This window comes from Xiphophorus couchianus, chromosome 18 (assembly GCF_001444195.1).
Source record: "Xiphophorus couchianus chromosome 18, X_couchianus-1.0, whole genome shotgun sequence".
In the NCBI taxonomy this organism is placed as follows: domain Eukaryota; kingdom Metazoa; phylum Chordata; class Actinopteri; order Cyprinodontiformes; family Poeciliidae; genus Xiphophorus; species Xiphophorus couchianus.
The window spans coordinates 4,071,136-4,090,422 of NC_040245.1; the positions used below are offsets into that span (position 1 = coordinate 4,071,136).

Here is a 19,287-nt window from a genome sequence, read left to right on the forward strand (position 1 = left end):
ATATATTTCTGATATTGTATAAAAAGGGCTTAAGTGGACAAATGAAAAATTTGTAAAATGTGGCATTTTAAAAACGATTAATTGATTAATCATCAGAATAATTGATAGATTAACTGATTTCTAAAATAATCATTAGTTACAGCCAGAGGTGGAAATTAAAAATTTTCTACCAGCCACAGTTTTTTTTTTCTTTCAATTACAAACCCCACCAGTACAAGCAAATTATATAAAATATATGATTTATTCTTAACTCTATGAAAACCAGTTTACTGACAATAAGTTTACCATACATATGTACAGACTAATTTAACATAAAGCATGGACACCTTCACAGAGGTGTAGTGCAACACTCTTGCAATCATTTTCTATGTTGAACATTTCCACATTTTGGCTACAACTGCCCCAAACAGTATTTACTGAAGATCTGTAGTAATTTTTAAACATTTTTAAATGGTGTCAATAGCTGTTTTCTAACTGTTCCATTTGTTGTTCCTTACTTATTACGTTTTCTATTGAAATTCACAATTATTCTTATTACTACAGCATCTCAAAACATGTTCATTATTAATTCCACGGGCCTCATTATTCCTGTTATCCCCATACCTGTCAACTCTCCCGTTATTTTCCGGTAAATTGCTGTAGGCCTATTTTACCTTCCTCTCCCGTATTAGTATTTTCCCGTAAATATTCTCCCTCCCCCCTCTCACGTTAGCTTCTCTCCCTCCCCGCCTTTACGGTAGTAATACCCTCTGTGACGTTACTGTGTGGTAATTAACATATCGGTTAATTTGATAAATTTTTCTGAATGGGTTTACGCGCTTTTTAGCTTAAGTTGTTGTAATTTTTCTGACCCGCCTCGTCTCCTATCCGCTCAGTTTTCTCGGACTCAGGTTAGCTAAAATGGCGCTATTTAGGGGAGGGGCGGGGCCAAGGCAGACTGAGGGATTTCATTGGATAAGCCCAAAGTCCGTCAATGAAATCAACCAATGGGCTGTCGCGGTCGATAAAATTATATTTTATATATAATTTTTTGTTAAATTTCGACAGCCTAGGTTCGTCCCATATACAGTATGTGCATCAGTCTGTAGTCCAGTCAGCCACTCCTCCCCTGGACAGAGGTTCAAACTGAATGCAGTGTTTTTCCAACCCGCCATAGTGGCGGGTGCTAATTTCCACTTCTGGTTACAGCCTTACAGCCTGGCTACAGTTCAATTCAGCTTACAGATAACTGCAATATTACCAAGATTTAGGAACAACAACCCTGAAATACACAAATACTCTAAAACACTCCTGTCTGGTATAAAAGTAAAATCTCAGATTTTTTCTCCTTGCTTTCTTTTCTTAAAAATCAGACTGAATACTACGGGACTGAGTTTAGTGTGTTAGAGTTACTTTGTCAAAACTACAGACTCTGTGATTTGTGTTCACCAGCTAACTCAAATATGAGGAAACCAATAAAGCTGACTGACATTATGAATTTTCAGTTATTGTAATATATATATAAAATATAGCAAAGTTTAAAGACTACACACAAGAGAGTTTCTAACATGAATTAACACATTACAACTCGGTTGCATTTAACTTAAATGAACTAATTAGGAGCTACATAACAATTACATGTAACTGATGGTATTCCTGTGCTGTATGCTACCATGCAGGTCCAACATAAATCAAGTTTTCTAATCCTGAATCAACAGTTTTCTGGAATAAACTTTAATAACTTCAATAAACCAGTGATGTATATTGTGTCATTGCTCATTTTAACATAAAAATGGCTGAGAAAGTGCAACTGTCAACAATCCTGACATTTTAAAATCCTGTTTACACTAATCTACAAAAAAAAGCAACAATTCAGTTCAACGGGTAAAGAAATTGTAAGTCTCAAAGTTATCCAGACATTTTAATGCTCCATAAATTATACTATAGAAGATTTCCAAATGTTATCAGCTGTTTTAAAAGTTACACAAGTGAAGCTCTGGATACATTTTAAGAAGGAGGTAGCTTAAAGCGGTGGTATTATGTATTTTCTAGCCATAATGTGCCATTTTATAGCACAATCAAGTTGCTATGTTACCTTCATTTGCTATGAAAGCACTGTCTTTAAGAAACATGACTTGAAGAAATTTGACTTTGCGTCTGACGCCTTGAAATTGGGCATCTGTCTCTTTAAAAAGCTCCTAACATTTCCGACACTCTCCTTCAGCACGTCATCACAACAATGCTTCTCCATGATGCCGTTTAAAACAGTTCTTAGGAGCTCAGCAGACGCACTCCCACCAGGTGTTTGCTAATTGCTGCTGCTAGTCTGGAGGAGCTTCGTGGGGGAGGAGCTTGGCTGAGAACTTAAGCTTCAAGGCAGAGCTTTGGGTAAATGGGCAGAGCTTTGTGTGAGCAGGTGTTTAGACAACACAAAACTTAAAGTATTTTTGGTCTGGTTTTTAGTACAAATATCTTAACACATTTCAAACAAGATAAAACTAAATTACAGGAACTTTACAGCAAAACAGAGGAGCTTGTGTTAAGTAAATAATCCCTTAATATTGACAAAAAAGTACTAGTTCCACTGGCCGATTATTACATTTATTTCACGCTCAATGGCCACTGCGCCGTTACCTAGATATTTAACATATAGGAGCTTGTACTAAGTAAATAAGTCCTTAGTATTGATGAAAAAGTTCCACTGGCAGATTATTACACTTGTAACAACATATTTCTCCCATTTTTCAAGTGAAATAATCTGCCACTTTTTAAAAAATCAACATTAGCTTGAATTAGTTTCGTATTAATTCAAGCTAAGCTATTTCCAGGGGAAACTAGATAAAAAAAAAACACTTGGTAATATTTTGTGTTTTTGCAGTGTGATAGATATCTTTGGTGAATTAATGTAACAGAAAACATAAATCTATAAAGTACAAGTTAACTCAAGTCGTCCTCCCAGTGTGGGATCAGATTAATGAAACCCACATCAACTGTGACGCTGTACAACTAGTTTAGCAGGTTTATTACAGTGCAGAGAGACAGACACGTAGAGGAAGCTTTATGTGGTCAAAGGGTTTTCCAGCACAGAGAAATGTTGACTGGGTGCATACCATAAACTCCAGTTCCTCCAGTCAGTCAGCAGAAACCCCCACTTATCATCAAGACTAGTATTTTTAATGTCAGGTACTCTGCTTAAAAACCAAAACAAGTTTTCATAACTTTTTTTAAAAGTCAACATTTTGTATTTTATTTCAAGTGGTTTTGGAGCATTAATGTCACTTTTTCTGTTTGTTCTGGTTAAAACAGAGTATAACAGTAAGTAGGCCAGGTTAGCTGGGTAATTAGTTGGTAATTTGCTTTGGTAGCCAATATGCAGCCTTACATCAATGGTTTCGACTTTATGAAATCGGCTGGGTTTCCAGAAGCTGTTGTATAAGCAGTGTTTCTTATTTTGCCATTTATGGTGGCGCGAGTCACTGTACTTGAATCTAAAAGTGAGAAAATAAATGAGATTTAGTGGATCTTCATGTCGCTTTTGATGCTCTCTTTCCCAGAATAGTGTGTGCACACACAGATCAATGGTGTGGAATTCACAGTGACCCGCCGCGTCATGACCTGGTGCTTTACTTCACTGTAATGTTACCGTTTTTTGAAATTATTCTTTCATAATAAAGAATTGGCTGACCATCTGGTAGTTAAATTTTAATACTCTCAGTGTTTGAATCCCAACCCAATGACGTATAGGCACCAGCAAGGAGAAGCGGGTATAGACGATGATCTTAGAATCCATTCACACCAGTTCAGTCTGCTTGAATCCAACTCCAGTCCATTTGTCTAGTCAAAGCCTGGTTTGTTTGGGGAGGAGTGAATGCGTAATTGACCACAAAAAAAAAACAAAAGCGAACTTTATTTGCTTTTTTTGGTTGCATATGTGAATGCCAAGACCCCTCCAAAAGCAGAAAGTGGACTGCAGCCCAGGGCATTCTGGGTAAATACACCCAAAGCAGATGAGCTAGTCTAGTGCTAGCTGGAAAAATGAGTCGTGGTTTTTTGCCAAAGACAAAAGAGAAATCCTCCAATTGCTAGAATCTGACGCCACTCCATTTTTGTTTAGATTTCATGAAAAATAAAGTTGCGCTCAGTGTCTTCAGAGGTTTTTGTGTCATTCCCTTCAGTGGTTCTTGTTGCAGCGCCCCCACAGGCCAGGAGAGGAACACGTTGCTCAAAGAGTTTGTTTGGTTTGACTCGGCATCAGTGAGACAGAGAACCACAGCAGCTGGAAATGGAACAAATATTACAAATTTGAACCCAAGTAGAAGCGAGTCTACCGGACTATAAAGTGTGAAAACAACCTAAGAGAACCCAAGTGGTCAGGTTAATCCCACTGTGACAGATGGTGTAACTTCCAATCAACCCACAGTGAGTGAACCATCTCCACGGCAAACTGAGATTAAAATGTCATTATTGCATCATTGCTGCAGCGGGGCGTGTGTATGTGGGGTTCACATGATGTGACAGAGCTGTGACACCAACGGTGGAATCTGACTAGTTGGCTGCCTGGTTCAGGTTCAGATCAAACTGTAGGAAAGCAGTGGGGGAGTGATAACTTTCTCTGACATCACACCTTCTGTCACTATACTGTAGAAACAAACGAGAGTAAAGATGGATAACTTCTTAAAACGACATTACAAACCGAATCTTACGGCATCAAACTGAAACGCATCCAGCTGAATCTGACTCCAAATGACGAGACGGATCCGACATAAACCCTGAAATGAAAACATCAAACTAGAGGCAGAAGGATCCGTCTAACTGGCACTGAGCAGCAACAGAGGGACAAACTCCAATCAAGCTGCTCTAAAACAACTTCTTACCTTTTTTAAGCTTTTATATACCTCAATACCAGTAACAAGTTAATCATAGGCACAATATTTATACATGTTCACTTGTATGCAACATATGGGAAAGGAAAAAAACTAAGAAGTGAGTATTTGATAGGGCCAGGACTGTAATGTGGTCATTTCAATTAATTAATTACACACAGTTCAATCTGTTACAAATTTTGGTGCGTTTTTTGCGTGTTATTTTAAAAAAAGAAGGGTTCCAGGTGGAACTTTCACATTTGTGCGTTTCTGTTACGCCCATAAATCTGACGCTAACAGCAGAGATGAGCGACAAAGCCTCTTCTTTTGCCCCTCTGGGGGCAAAGTTTTGCTTCAAAACAATCTGATTGGACCATGGAAAAGACTGTTATGTTTAAGTTGTGCTAACAGGAGTTAGCCTATCAGTGGAGTTATTCAAGCCTAAAATAGCATCTCAATGCTAAACATGTTGCTAATGCTAACATCCACAGCCCACTTTTCTAAAGAAGCTCCATGAATGGTCAGGGTTTCTGAAACTGCAGAAAACTGAACTTTTCTCCAATCTGATTGTTAGAAAACCTGAAACAAACATTAAATATCTTTATTATTGAGCTCATAAGTCTATTTATTCAATAATTTAGCAACAAAAAAGGTATTTTATTGAAAATATTGCTTATTTTGCAAATACTGTTTGATTAAATTGCATATTATTAATTACAGACCTTGAAATTAATCTGATTAAATTATTTAACTGAGTTCTACCATTAGTAATATCATAATTATACATTTCTGGAATTGTTTACGTCCAGATTTACCGTCTGGCGTTTCCTGATGCAGCATCATGACGCATGTCGGATAAAATGCGACATGACCTTTCTGACTGCAGACGCTTTACAAAACTATTGGTTACGCTTTGTATTTAGTTTTCCATGTGGAAGTGGCACAAATCAGATATTTTTGTACGTAAAGATCAGAACTATTTTTAATTAGTTGCGATAAATTAATTACGAACCCTGAAATTAACTTGATTTAAAATTATGATCAAGTCCCATAATCAGTATTGAGTAATTCGCAGGTTCAGGACATGTGAACACATGAATCTATTAGCCAAAGATTCAAACTGAATTGTAATTCGCCTTCTATTAAAGTTATACTAAAGATAGTTCTTGTATTGTCATACAAGACAAATTTGTCATCATCTGCAGCCATAGATGGTTAACTTGCATATGAATAAGACATTCATGTAGTTTCTCACCGGTTCTGATGATGCAGAAGTGTTGCATTTCCAGTGTGCGCTAAGCTACGCAGTGTGACACGACGCACTCAATAGAAAACACGTGCAGTTCCAGTGTGCTTTGTCGCATGGATGAGTTTCTCTTTTTTTCTTTGTGTCAAAGTGAGGGATTTCCAAAAAGGCAAATCTCACTCTACAGAACAGAACAAGGTCACCTAATCTGTTTGAGAGGAAGTCAGTTCGCGCTACAGAGAACTAGCTTTGCATCTGCTTTGTTAAAATCGGTTTATTTGCAGAACATGGAGAAAAACCTCCTGACATTTAACTAACAGATGAGACTAAAACCCTGGAGGCCACACTCACTCAACAGAACCTATACAGAAATATTCCAGGTATTTATCACCAAACGTATTGAAAGATACGAAGAAAACAAACTAAATATAAGACAGCTTCAACTTTTTCTTAAATGAACTTTTATAAGAATGATTAAAGGGTATATACTACTGTACATTATTTAATGAGACGTTTAGGGATAGTTCACACTAGTCGGATATTTGAGAAAACAAACATTTTTATGTGTTTTGGTCTCTTCATCCACACTAAAATTAATATCAACAAAACTCCGACCAAAGTGCAGATTTGAGAAAACTTTGTATTTTGTTTGCGTGTTTACGTGGAGAATCGTAGATTTCGGGTCCTGCACCATGTTGCATTCCTAACCGGAAGTCATGGTTGCTTTGAAGCAACAAAGATATATAAAAAAGATGATTTTTAAACTACTTTTCAGTTTGAAAAAATACCAGAAAGGAAAATGTTGATATTTTAATGTTGGTAAAGTTTAGATTTGTTGGTTTTCTGGCACTAAATTATAGCACTGAATAACGAGAAACAAACTTTAAACATATTTTGTAGATCACAGCAGCAGCTAACGTCTGCATTAGTAGCTGGTTTATTTCTGCAGCTTTTAGGACATTGATCTACTGCATGACTTCTTTAACACAGATGATACATTTGGACACAAACACTCTCAAAGCAGGTGTAGATCTAAAAACAGCAGCAGACTGAAATGTAAATGCATGAAGCCTCACCCTTAGTGAAGGGTTTCCTTCACACTGAAATGAGAGGAGGAAGTCTCAGAAAAACTGACTTTAAGATGAGCTCAAAATTCCTGTTTCTACAGTCCAAACTGAAAAAACACAAAATATTACCAAGTATTTTACTTAGTTTCCAGTACAAATATCTTAAAACACTTGAATTAATCTAACTAATCTAACTTTTCAGCAATACATAGCTTGTTTTAAGTCAATAATTCCTAATGAAGGAATTATTGACTTAAAACAAGCAGCATATTGTTTTAAGGTTAATCATAAGATAATTGTTTTATTTCCAGTTTACTAAGATGTTTTCACTGAAAACTAGACCAAAAATATTGGTAACATTTGCGTTTTTGCAGTGCAAATCAGTCTTCAGGAGAAAATCCTGAAGATTATAGCGCCAGCGGGACCAGCGGGACCAGCGGGACCAGCGGTCCCAAAAACCACAGCTGTCTCAAGCATACCAATGTTTTACCAAGTTACATCAAACTAGGCACGGCTGTGAAGAACCAGAGAGACTTTCTGTACAGGGACGTCTGCTTTAAGTGAAAGTAATTTGATCATGCTGAACGTTTTAGCTTCAACGTTTTTGTGGAAATGAAGTGAGACTGAGGAACTTTGACTAAAGGTTATCACATCAATACAATCTCATGCCAACTCCTACCCACCAGGAGCCCATAAAGTTGTAACCAGGATCTGCTGCCAGAACATTAGACGACAACGTTGCAACAAAATGAAGCTATAAAACCTGAGTTGCTGCTGATCGCTGGCAAACTAAATTAAATTCCAACCCTTCAACTGTCAGGTTGTCATCAAGGTTCACACACAAGTCGAATATTTAAACTGGTTGTTTTTCTGCTTTTACACCACAGAGCAGAAGAGAATAAAAATATCAACATGTGTGAAACAGACGGTTGAAAACAGGGAAACAGCTTTCAGGCGATTGTGATGCAGATATGCTGCTATGATACCAGAACATGCGTTAAAGGGAAATAATTATGCAAAATTCATATTTTGCACATTTTTGTGTCTCAACTGCTTCTAAAAACAACCCAAACGTTTAAAAAAAACAACCAGCTGTTTTTTGGCAATACATAGTTCCCATAAGTCTGAACCGGAAGTGATCTACGCCATCTTAGTAGGCAAGCGCAGAGCAAAGCATATCAGAGTCATGGCTTCCAGATCAACATAAAGAAAATACGTTAATCTTAACCGATGTGCAAGAGAAAGATACATGAACAAAATGGCTGCGGTCAGGATCGACCCGTATGAGACGAAGAAGGAAAATACGTCAGACGATGTGGACTAGCTGCCTCCGATCTCATACTGTGACACAGTTAACTAACAGGAAGAGTCCGTACACCATGGAAGAGCCTCACCTGAAATCTAAACACGCATCCAATCAGTGTTTAAATGGATTTGTAAAGGACGAACTTGTTATTCACACTTTTTGTGTACAAGTGTCCAACTTAACTAGCAGATAAGAGCTAAATTAGCTTAGATAATTTTAGCTTAACAGTAAATATCACTGACATTTCAGTAGTACACAGAGGTGGGTAGAGAACTCAAAAACTGTTGTCAAGTAACAGTGGTAATGCACTTCTATTGTTTATAAGTGAGATAGGAAGAAGGTGAGAGCTAGTTCAAAGCTTGCTGTTTGTTAATTGTTGTCATAGCAACTGCCTATCAAAATGGCTGTCTGTTACAAAGTTCACGGAAGTGCGACGTCACTTGAGAACTATTTATAAGTTCATGTATTTTGGTGTCTGGAAAATGAGCCGTTTTCCAAACACCAAAATACTGGATCTGCAGCAGAAACCAGGGATGAACTAAAACAATGGAAATAAAAGATGACAAAAGTTAATTATGCAAACTCAATAACAAATATCTGCATTTACTTCACTTCTCAGCTCCTCTGCAACATGATTTTGGGAGCCAACAAAGTAGGGTTGAAACTATTAATACGATTAATCGTGATGAATTGATTATTGAAATAATTGTCAACTAATTCAGCAACTGATTAATCATTAACTGGAGCACACAGACTCAGAAATGGGCCATCAGCTGAAGGGACAACTGGAGCAATAATTAACCCAAAACCATACAAAAATGTATTTTGCATTTAAAATAAAAAAAACAACCATTGTCTCCTCCTAAAACTCCTCATTTAAACCAAGTAAAGAGTTTTAGCTTCACTTGGCTTAAATTTTAATTTAAAAAATCTCTTATCAGTAACATTTTCTGTGATTATGAATCGGTAAATCAGAAATCTAATCACCGGATCAGCCCTACAGTCAGTCCAGCAGAAAGAGTTTATCTTTTCACATGTTGAAGAATTTCTAAGCTGCAGACAGTATTCACTAAAGAAATGCTGTTATTGCACTTTAGGCAATAAAATGTTTATTTTCTTGAATTACTTATTTATTTGCATTTTTTTAAATCGCAAATAAACAGTCAGAATATTAATTACTAAAATAATTGTTAGTAACAGCTTGACAACAAGATAAGGATGTTTTTACCGACTGACACCGCTTAAAGAAATGTTTCTACTCGCTGTAAACTAAAGCTCTCACTTCAAACATTCTCATGTTAACTCCATGGTTAAAAATAAAATTATAAATAAAGAAGCTGAACGTGTTACGCTTTGTAAGAGGCCAGTTTGCAAACATGGCCGCCTCTTCAAGCTGCTTGTGCCATTTCCAAGCTGGCCACGCTCTGCAGAGCGCCTAACGAAGCCTCCGGACCCGCCAACCAGAAGTGGGGATTTGGTTATTCACGCCGCTTCCACTTCGCTCCAACCTGGACGTTTAAAAACCTCCAGGATAAAGGAGCAACTTCTGCCCCGTCTGTAGCCTGGATCTCTACGTTCATCACCCCGAGAAGGCCAGAAGACAACATCATTACCAACCACACTGCAAAAACACAACATCTTAACAAGTATTTCCAGTGCAAATATCTTAGTTCACTTGAAATAAGACAAAACTAACTTACAAGTAACTTTTAATCAAGAAATAGAAGCTTGTTTTAATTCAGACATTCCTGATTTTTAAAAAGTATTAAGTTCACTGGGAGATTATTTCTCTTATAATGAGAATGTTTTTACTTCTGAGATAGTTTTGTCTTAATTCAAATGTACTAAGATATTTGCACTAGAAACTAAACCAAAATTACTTGGTAAGACGTTGTGTTTTTACAGTGTAAGTCCAGACAGAAGACTTTAGGTCCCAACATGATCAGCAGATGTTCCGGGACAAATCCAGCATATAATCTATTCCCTAATTTACTGGACCAACATCTCCACAGATTTAAGCATCAGCTAAACATCTGCAGGGCAGAAACCAACATCATGTTCATTTGGTAGATTTAGTCATTTAGTTTGATACAAAATGTTTAGCAGTAGGAGGGATTTCTGGTAAGTGCCAAATTAAACCAACAATCCACAGAGCGACAGATGACAGGACATATTTAAGAGAAAATAGAGATATTCTTTTTTTTACAACTGTATACAACCTCAGACCTTATTGTTGAACAGATGTAGCTGCATTTATATGCTGAGCTCCAACTTTAACAACAGGAGAGAAACTTCAACAAAACTGAATGTTTAAAAAGTGATTCTAGGAGAGAAAAATGATCCATTCTTATTACAATACACAATTAAGAACCGCATCTTTAAGTGGATTGTGTTTTTTATATATACATTTCCTCATAAATACTTTCACTTCACATCAAACCACTTCCTCTAGCAGCTGTGCTGAATTATGATTGTGATGAACCAGTTTAGCTACAAACTATTAATGAGAAACTCGCAGAGGAGCTCAATATTAAAAATAAAAACTGAAACCCAACGGGTTGCTGTTCTGGATGAACGGAGAAACGCTTCAGCTGAGCCGAATGGCCAAACTTCACCCACACTGTACACTGCAAAAACATAATCTGACCCAGTACTTCTAGTGCAAATATCTTAGTACACATGAATTAAAACAAATCTAACTCACATTTAACTTTTCAGCATGTTATAGGAGTTTGTTTTACGTCAATAATTCCTTAATATTGATGAAAAAGTTCTAGTTCCACTGGCAGATTGTCTTCTTTTATGGGAAAAAGTCCTGATATTATTGGAACTAGAACTTTTTCATCAGTATTACAGAATTTTTGATCCTATATCTTGCTAAAAAGTTAATTTCGTCTTATTTCAAGTGTACTCAGATATTTGAACTAGAAACTAGAGAAAAACACTTGCTTAAATTCTGTATGTTTGCAGTGTTAAAATTAACATTTATGATTTAAAACTTGTTGAAAATGTCTCACGAAGCCGCTGCCGTTAGGATTTTTTTTTCTGATTATTGGCACCCATGTTGTCAAGCAGCAGCCCAGGACTCTGACCTTGTAGACTTCTCCGTAGGTCCCCCCTCCGACTCGCAGCAGGATCTCAAAGTCGTCCTGAGGGTTCTTGGTGGAGATATCCAGAGCGGCCCTCTGATGGAAATCCATTCTGAAGTGCTGAGACATTAATAATCCCCCTTAAGGCATGTCAGAGCTGCCTCTCACACACTCGCCGTCATCCACATCAGAGGAGGTGAGCTGCTGAGTTGGACTCGTTTTGGGCTCAACCGCCGCCGCGCACACGCACACCTTCCTGTTTGTTTCTCAGCCTGCAGCAGCAGCAGCAGATCCTCTGTCACTCCCTCCCTCCGCCTTTCACACCTTCCTCTGTTCTCTACAGTATTTCTGCAGCTCATTTGCATAATCCCATGTTGCTTCCTGTGTGCGATACATACTGGCTGTCAGAGCAAAACGTTAGCAGAGCTAATCTCACTCTGGATTAGCTTGCAGCTAAATCATGAGAGTTTAGAGAAACACATGAGAACACGCGATGAACACGACCGACATGTGTGGCGTGAAAATGATTAACTGCAGTTTGGGGTTTTTTCAGTGCAAGTTTCAGTCTGAGCTTTACACCCACTGAACTGTGTGTGTGCGGGTGTGTGTGAGCTGCAGCGCTGCAGAAAGAGTCACTCATGCTTGGAGCTCCCTTTTCTGCTTCCTGTTCATATCCTGTTCAAACAAGGGGGACCCATTACATCCTGTTAACAAGTAAAAATTACTTTAACGTTATCGTGATCAAAAATTTGTTTCATTGTGCAAATATGAGTACTCTATACTCTGATAAATGCTGCGAATGGATGACATTTTGATCTTCAGTACATTTATTTCCATTTCTGACGGTCATTTCTCAGTTTTATGGCCACATCAGATGCAGAACTGTTACTGCTTTTGGACAGACCATGACAACGTTCACAAAGCAGCTAAATAAAAATGAACCCTCCTGCTTACATGACATAAGAAACAGCAAAACCTTGTGATTAACCTTTCGACTGGTGATACAGAGAGATGCTAAAACGATTGAGTAGGAATTAAATCAGTGGGCCCATTAAAGGTTAAGAAATCAAGCAAATCAAACAGGGCCAACATCTGTGTGGCTTTCTGTAGTGAACAGATATCATCATCACCATTTGACATTTATCATCGCAGGGCAAACAGCCTACAGGCTCAGTTATACTTCTCCACTCACACCCACATGTGACAGACACATAAAACAGGCCAGGGAACCACAAATAACTGCCTCAACCGCAACCGAGACAGGAACGGGCGACTGAAGGAGTTTTTAAAGTTAATAAACATTGTGAATAACAAAAGGATGAGCAGCAGGTTGGAGACCCGAGTTCATCTGGAAACCTGCCGCTAGCCGATCTGCAGGGAGCGTCTGGAGCGAGCAGCCGGCCAACATCTGGGCCAAAACGATTTTATCTGTTTTTATCATTTTTGTTTTCAGAACATTTAGCGATGTAAATCTGACTAGGTCAGGTCAGGCCTGCTGGAAACAGTACAAGCCTAAAAACTGCTGCTCACTACAAAGTGCTAATTAGTTTCAGCCTCCGAGCTGCAGGGTAACCGATTAAATGTCCGATTAAACATCTGTAACTACAACAGTTACAGATGTTTAATGTTTAATTAAAGTCGTCCAATCCAAGCATTAGAGCTGGTTTTGTAACACTTTCCACCCTGATAAGTGACGCCATCCTTCCTGAGCTCTTCTGGCCTACTTCCTGTTGTCATACAGGTTTTATTTAGACAATTTCTCGATTCAAAATGTCTGCCAGTAATCTGGCCGGACTCTGACAAGATTAATTAATCTCACCCTTACAAAAAATGTAGTTATTAGGGGCGGTGTTATGTATTTTCCAGACATTTTCAAGTAAAATCAAGTAACTGTCTTCAGTTTTTATAAAAATTCAGTATATATCAAACACGATGTAAAATTTGTACTTCACTTCATAGCTGTATCTGGCATCTTGAAATTGGTCTCTGTCTCTTTAAGAACCTCCTATCCTACCCAGATGTCTGCTAATAGCTGCTGCCGCTAGTCTAGAGGAGCTGAGAGGGGGAGGAGCCTGGCTGGGGACTGAAGCTTCAAGGTGGAGCTTTGCAGAAACAGGTGTTAAGGCACCCCAAATGGTTTCCATGGAAACTGAAGGATTTCTCAAACATGCATGAAAGAATCAAGGCAACACTCCAGGTACGATTTTAATGAGAGAATGACATTATAACTAGGAGCTGAGACTTTAACGGGTTAATTTTGACTAATTACGTAGATAATTCGTAGAAAAGTAGAAAATTTAATATTTTAAATTTTTTTAAAGTAATTAATTGCTTTTTTTAAACATACAAAAACTCTGAGCAGAACCTTTGTGTTTATGTGTTTCTGGTACGCCCGTAAATCTGACGCACAAGCGACATCCGCTAACGACAGCGTTGGTCGACGAAGCTGCTAGGGATAAATATCAGCTTCAAAACCCAATCTGATTGGATGCTGCAAAAGACTACTGTTGTGTTCAAGTTCTGCTAAAAGGAGTTAGCCTATTAGCAAAGCAATTCAAGCCTAAAATAGACTTGTAGCAGCAACATGTAGCAGCACCATAGATGCCAACACTAATGTTAGTATCAACAGTCCACATTTCTACCAATATTCCATAAATAACAGAATAAAACTATAAATATCTTTGTTACTGAGTTCATATGTCTATTTATTCAATAATTTGTTCTAGATTATTGCTTATTTTGTCAATATCTTGTTTTTGATTAAAATACAAATTATTAATTATATACCCTAAAATTAGCCTGATTAAAATTTTTTATCGAGTAACACTTCTAATTAAAACACAACATAAAGCTAAAAAAAGTTGACTTTGCATAATATCCCACCTTTAATCGTAGTTAATTCATGAAAGGTGATGATTTTTCTAGATTGTTTTTCTCAAATAAAGAATTTTCAAACTGAGTTTTTATCTATTCAGGTAATCTTTGCTTTATATTAAAGCTACTACATTTTAGTTTAAGGATCTGAAATGTGTTGCTAGTAGGTACTCTGTCTTTTTTCTTCCAATGGCTTCTACAGTTCTGAACAAGAGTTGGACGTATTGTGCTAATTAAAAGGTTAAAGTTGTTGTCTGAAACATGGTTGCCTAACGATGCAAACAAGCGAGCTGCTCAGGTGGGCTTGACTGTAAACCCGCCTTGGGGAAACAGGCTGAGCAGCAGGTGTTAGAAAGACGAAACCAGAGAGTCTATGGAAAACCTACACACATTGACCTGTACCTACAGTTTCACTGTAAAAGGCCATTTCTGTATAAAAAAAAACAACAAAAAGATGAAATCAGTAGGAGAACAATTACGTTTTGACAGTTTAATAACTGGCATAAGAAATGCGTGTGGACCTACAACCTCCAAACACCTGCAAGGAAGCAGAGGTCATAAATCTCCCTCTCACTTGATGGATTATCCAGCTTTGAGCGAATGCTAACCGCTACTTGTACCTGGCATTTTTCTCACTTTCACAGGCATGTCTAACAGAAGCTATAAACAACAAAAATGAAGCAACAAGAGTCTTAAATCTAATATAACTGGTCAAAGAAGATTGAGAAACTTGAAGAAACTCTGCTTAATCTGATGGTCTTCATCAGATAAACACAACTGGAAACTTTATTTTAGCCTGTGGTTTGTTGCATGTATTATTCAGCAACTAGAATGTATAATTAAATAAATGTTTAGCTGTAATCAGTAAGCAGTGAACGATCTAAATATGTCTTGTTCTGATGAGTATTTATTAAAAGCAGCAGGCCTCTCTGCTAGATAACATCCTCCGAGTTATCTGAGTAAAAATCTGCCTGTTTTGAGTGTGTTTTGACTGTGGGCTCAAGTCACATGGCTGAAGGTGGAAAATAAAATGTGACTGGAGTTATTTTAAAGGGTGGAAAGAGAGATAAAGGTTGTGTTTTGAAGGGTGTTAGGTCAGCTATTTAAGTCTATGTTTGTATCTGGGCTTTAACCCTTCACATGCTGAGCTGGGTTTCTCAAAATTTACACCTCTGACCCACTGTTTGACACACGCATGATAAAATAGTCCTGTCTTTGGCATTTCAGGTATACCATACACTGAAAAAAAGAACACAGACAGTCCAACTTTTAAAAAATGTAGTTAATTTGTTACAAGTATTAAATGTATTAAGTTGTCACGTTAAATAAATGTAAATAAATTAAGTTTGACAAACTACATGTAAGAAATAAACGTAATTTTTTTAAACTCCATTTCCCTTTTTTCAGTGTGTAGAGAAGCTGGTTACCTACATGTGTCATGGCAGATTTACTCTGCAAAAAGGAAACGTAAAGATGGAGACCTAAATCCAGACTGCATCCAGCATCAAAGTAAACCGACTGTCAATGACTATCAACCATTCGGATAATTTGTGTGTAGGACTGGGCAATATGGCTGAGAAACGTATCACAGTATAAGCATTTCATATCCCTGGATATTGATCATTATTGATTAGTTTTGGTTTTAATTATCCAAAATACTGCCAAACTGGTGATGTGACCTTTCCTCTTTTAACCACAATTTCCTTTTGAGCTGCTGTTCTCATTTTTCACTCAACCCCAGTTTATGGTTCGGTGGTGAAACCTGAAACTGCCCACATACACTTAGACGTACCGCGTGTATTCTGTGGACCGCGCACTGTCCACAGACAGTTCAGAGTTCATATCTGCGCGAACCGATTGCCTACATTTTCAACAATCCGAATGGATGGTAACAAGATTGATGAGTTAGTTGAGTGGCTGGCCGGTTGCTTCACTCTCAGGGCTGCAACCAGGGCTGTTGTAAACAACTGTTTTAGTAATCGAGTAATCTATCAATAATTCATCAATCAATCAAATAAAAAATTTTATTAAATATTATATTATATAACACTGCCATAACAACAGTATTAATAACAAAATGCCTGTACTCCAGTTTTTCGTTTATGAATTCATCTTCAGTCAGTTTAATAGGTTAACTCTCACTTTTTTCTAGCCATTTATTGCATTTGTGTCCTTTTTAGCGACGGGATCTTTGGTAACTTTGTCACAGTTTCACAGGTAAAAAGACTTTTCTTTAACTTGTCATCCATAGCTGCGCTGCCGCTGTAGAACAATCCAGTTAATTAAATGAAACCTGGAGGTGTAGGTTTTATTAATTTAGTGCAAAGGGCAAAAACAACGTTGAAGAACAAAAAACCACTTTTTTTCTCGTCCTCTCTATCAACTACTATACACAGGCTAGTTGCCATAGCAACTGTGTCCGCAATGATGATTTTCTGTTTTGTCTGTAAAGCTACGCTAACCATCAACAGCAGGCCACTGTGTTCCATCTACTGTACGAGTCTCCGCTCCACCTCCACAAATACACCTACCGCGCACTTCTCCACCGTTCGGTCCGAACCGGGCTGCGGCTCCGGGAGGAGAAAGGCTGTCCTGTTCCAGGCATCACTCCAGGTATTTTTAAAATGCCTATTGCCCCCTAAAGAATGACAAAAACCCGGACATTGTCATCGGTCAATTAAATCACCCCCAGATGCTTCAGACCAAACTTGGACGTCATACTACTAGGACTTAGCATTCATAGGCGGAAATGGAAGTGTGTTCTTCTTCTTCTGTTGCGTTTTATGGCAGTTTACACAATTTGCGCATTACCGCCATCAATTGGACGGAGATGTAACTTCAGAAATTGGAAATGTGTTCTTTTTTTCTATTGTGGCAGCTCGCAAGCAACTTTCAGGTGCATACCCTACTGTACATCAGTGTGTAGTAACAATACATCAAATAAATTGTATTTTTGAATTTTGTATTATCCATCCATCCATCCATTTTCTGTTCACCCTTGTCCCTAATGGGGTCGGGAGGGTTGCTGGTGTCCATCTCCAGCTACGTTCCGGGCGAGAGGCGGGGTCACCCTGGACAGGTCGCCAGTCTGTCGCAGGGCAAATTTTGTATTATGAGGACAAATAAATAATGCTTTCCTTAATCTATAAATATTCGCTATGTTTCCTTCATTTCCCAATGGGCTCTTTGCACCTGCTGCGCTGACGTCACAACCGCATGCGCAAATGCGGCTCTCTTTTTTCCGCTTTGAGTTACCATGACAGCTAGAAAAGACAAAGTCTTATTTCAGACGCAAATAAAACAATACTATGAACATTGCTGTCTTCCTAATATAATGGGCTTTTAAGTTTTCATGGATTTCCAAGTGGTCCTGAATTAAGAAGACGGTGGATTGTAAATATTCGTCGCTACCAGTTAAAAGGATCATGTGGTGATCCTGAAGTACTTTTATGCAGTAGTAGAGCCACATGGAGGGGTTTTGCTGGACTGAATAGCCTCACTGAAAGTGAGTTTTGTTATTTGGTTGTGGGCCTTAAATTTGTTTGGAAAAATAATTCAATTCCGATGGATGGTAGCCATGGAGATTAAGTTATTTCTCAAACATGTAGAGAACCAACATGGCAGGAAGTGGACAAGTGAAGCTAGCTACAGGCGAAACACTAAATGCAGCCGTTTCATCCACTTTAAACCTGAAGAGTGGTTAAAAACTTAATGCAATAAATCGCAGGTGTTGATATTCTACTGATGGAAAGCCATTAATTCCTTAAAGTAAGCTCTTACCTGGTGGAAAAGTACAAGTTCTGAAGTTGAGCAAATGCAGACGAGCATTTTCCGTAAATTGGAACAAGCAAGCCTTCTGATTGGACGAAGCAAGAGACTGTAATATTTGTCCACAAATTGAAATAGCTGGCAATGGACCTTACCAGAGGGGCCGCTTTTCATTGGCTGATCCCCATTCTACGTGGTCACGTGCGTGGCCGTCTCACAAACACACTTAGCTTCCCGTTAGCTAAGTACAGCATAATGGCAGAACTGATACAATTTCTACACCTTGAAGCCTGTCTGCTACACAGTCTTACGTTAGCTAAACAGATCAATATGCAATGTGTCTGTATCTGACATACACTAAAGATTTTATTTTAGCAGAAAAGGCTTTGGACTAAACTGTTACTCCTGTTAGCCACGTTAGCACCAAGTACAGCTAGTCAATCAACCATCGCTGTGTTCAGGGAAGCGCTGATTAATAATCGAGAAATAAATATCAAGCCTGGAAATTTGATATCGTAACGGACTGAATGTTATGTTTTTACCGTAATCTTTGCTCGTCTTGCAGGGCGCAGGCGGTTGCCACGGTAACAGGTGTGCTTAAACTACAGAGAGAGAGAGTAAAAAGGTAGGAGTGGTTTTGAGTTGATCACCTGTTCGGGTTATTTTACCTTTGTTTACCTTTGCTGTGGCGCATTACAGCCGCTGTAGTTTCTAAACGTTGGACTAATTACCTCGTTCGTTTGTGAGTTTACGTCATTCACAACAAACATCAAATAGAACAAATATATTTCATAAAATTTTAACAAACAAATGGCTTCTACCGCGATAATTATGTGAAATTAAATTAATTATATCCCAACATCAGAAGACTTGCCTTTACCTTTACAGAGCTCTTTGGTTCCTGGCCCACGCCCAGGTAACGCTACCACCCAATGCAGTCCACAGCCAGCAAACAGCGTGGGCCCAACACAGCTGGTCTAACACACAGGACATTGATACTGGGCCACCATCCTTCCTACTGCCATTTTATGGAGGCTCAGGCTGTAGAGAGTGCGACACCTAATGGTACCACCTGTTACATTTGCTTTTGTTTTAA

At 38.2% G+C, this 19,287-nt stretch overlaps 1 protein-coding gene across 1 annotated transcript in view; it reads right to left on the reverse strand.

Annotated features, from left to right (window-relative positions):
• The window catches only part of map4k1 (mitogen-activated protein kinase kinase kinase kinase 1), a 49,583-nt gene extending 37,571 nt beyond the window's left edge, over positions 1–12,012 (reverse strand). The window contains exon 1 of the mRNA XM_027999446.1: positions 11,553–12,012. Within this exon, the coding sequence (XP_027855247.1) occupies positions 11,553–11,678 (126 nt within the window). The 5' untranslated portion in view covers positions 11,679–12,012. The remainder of the gene's footprint in view (positions 1–11,552) is intronic.
• Positions 12,013–19,287: the final 7,275 nt, after the last annotated feature.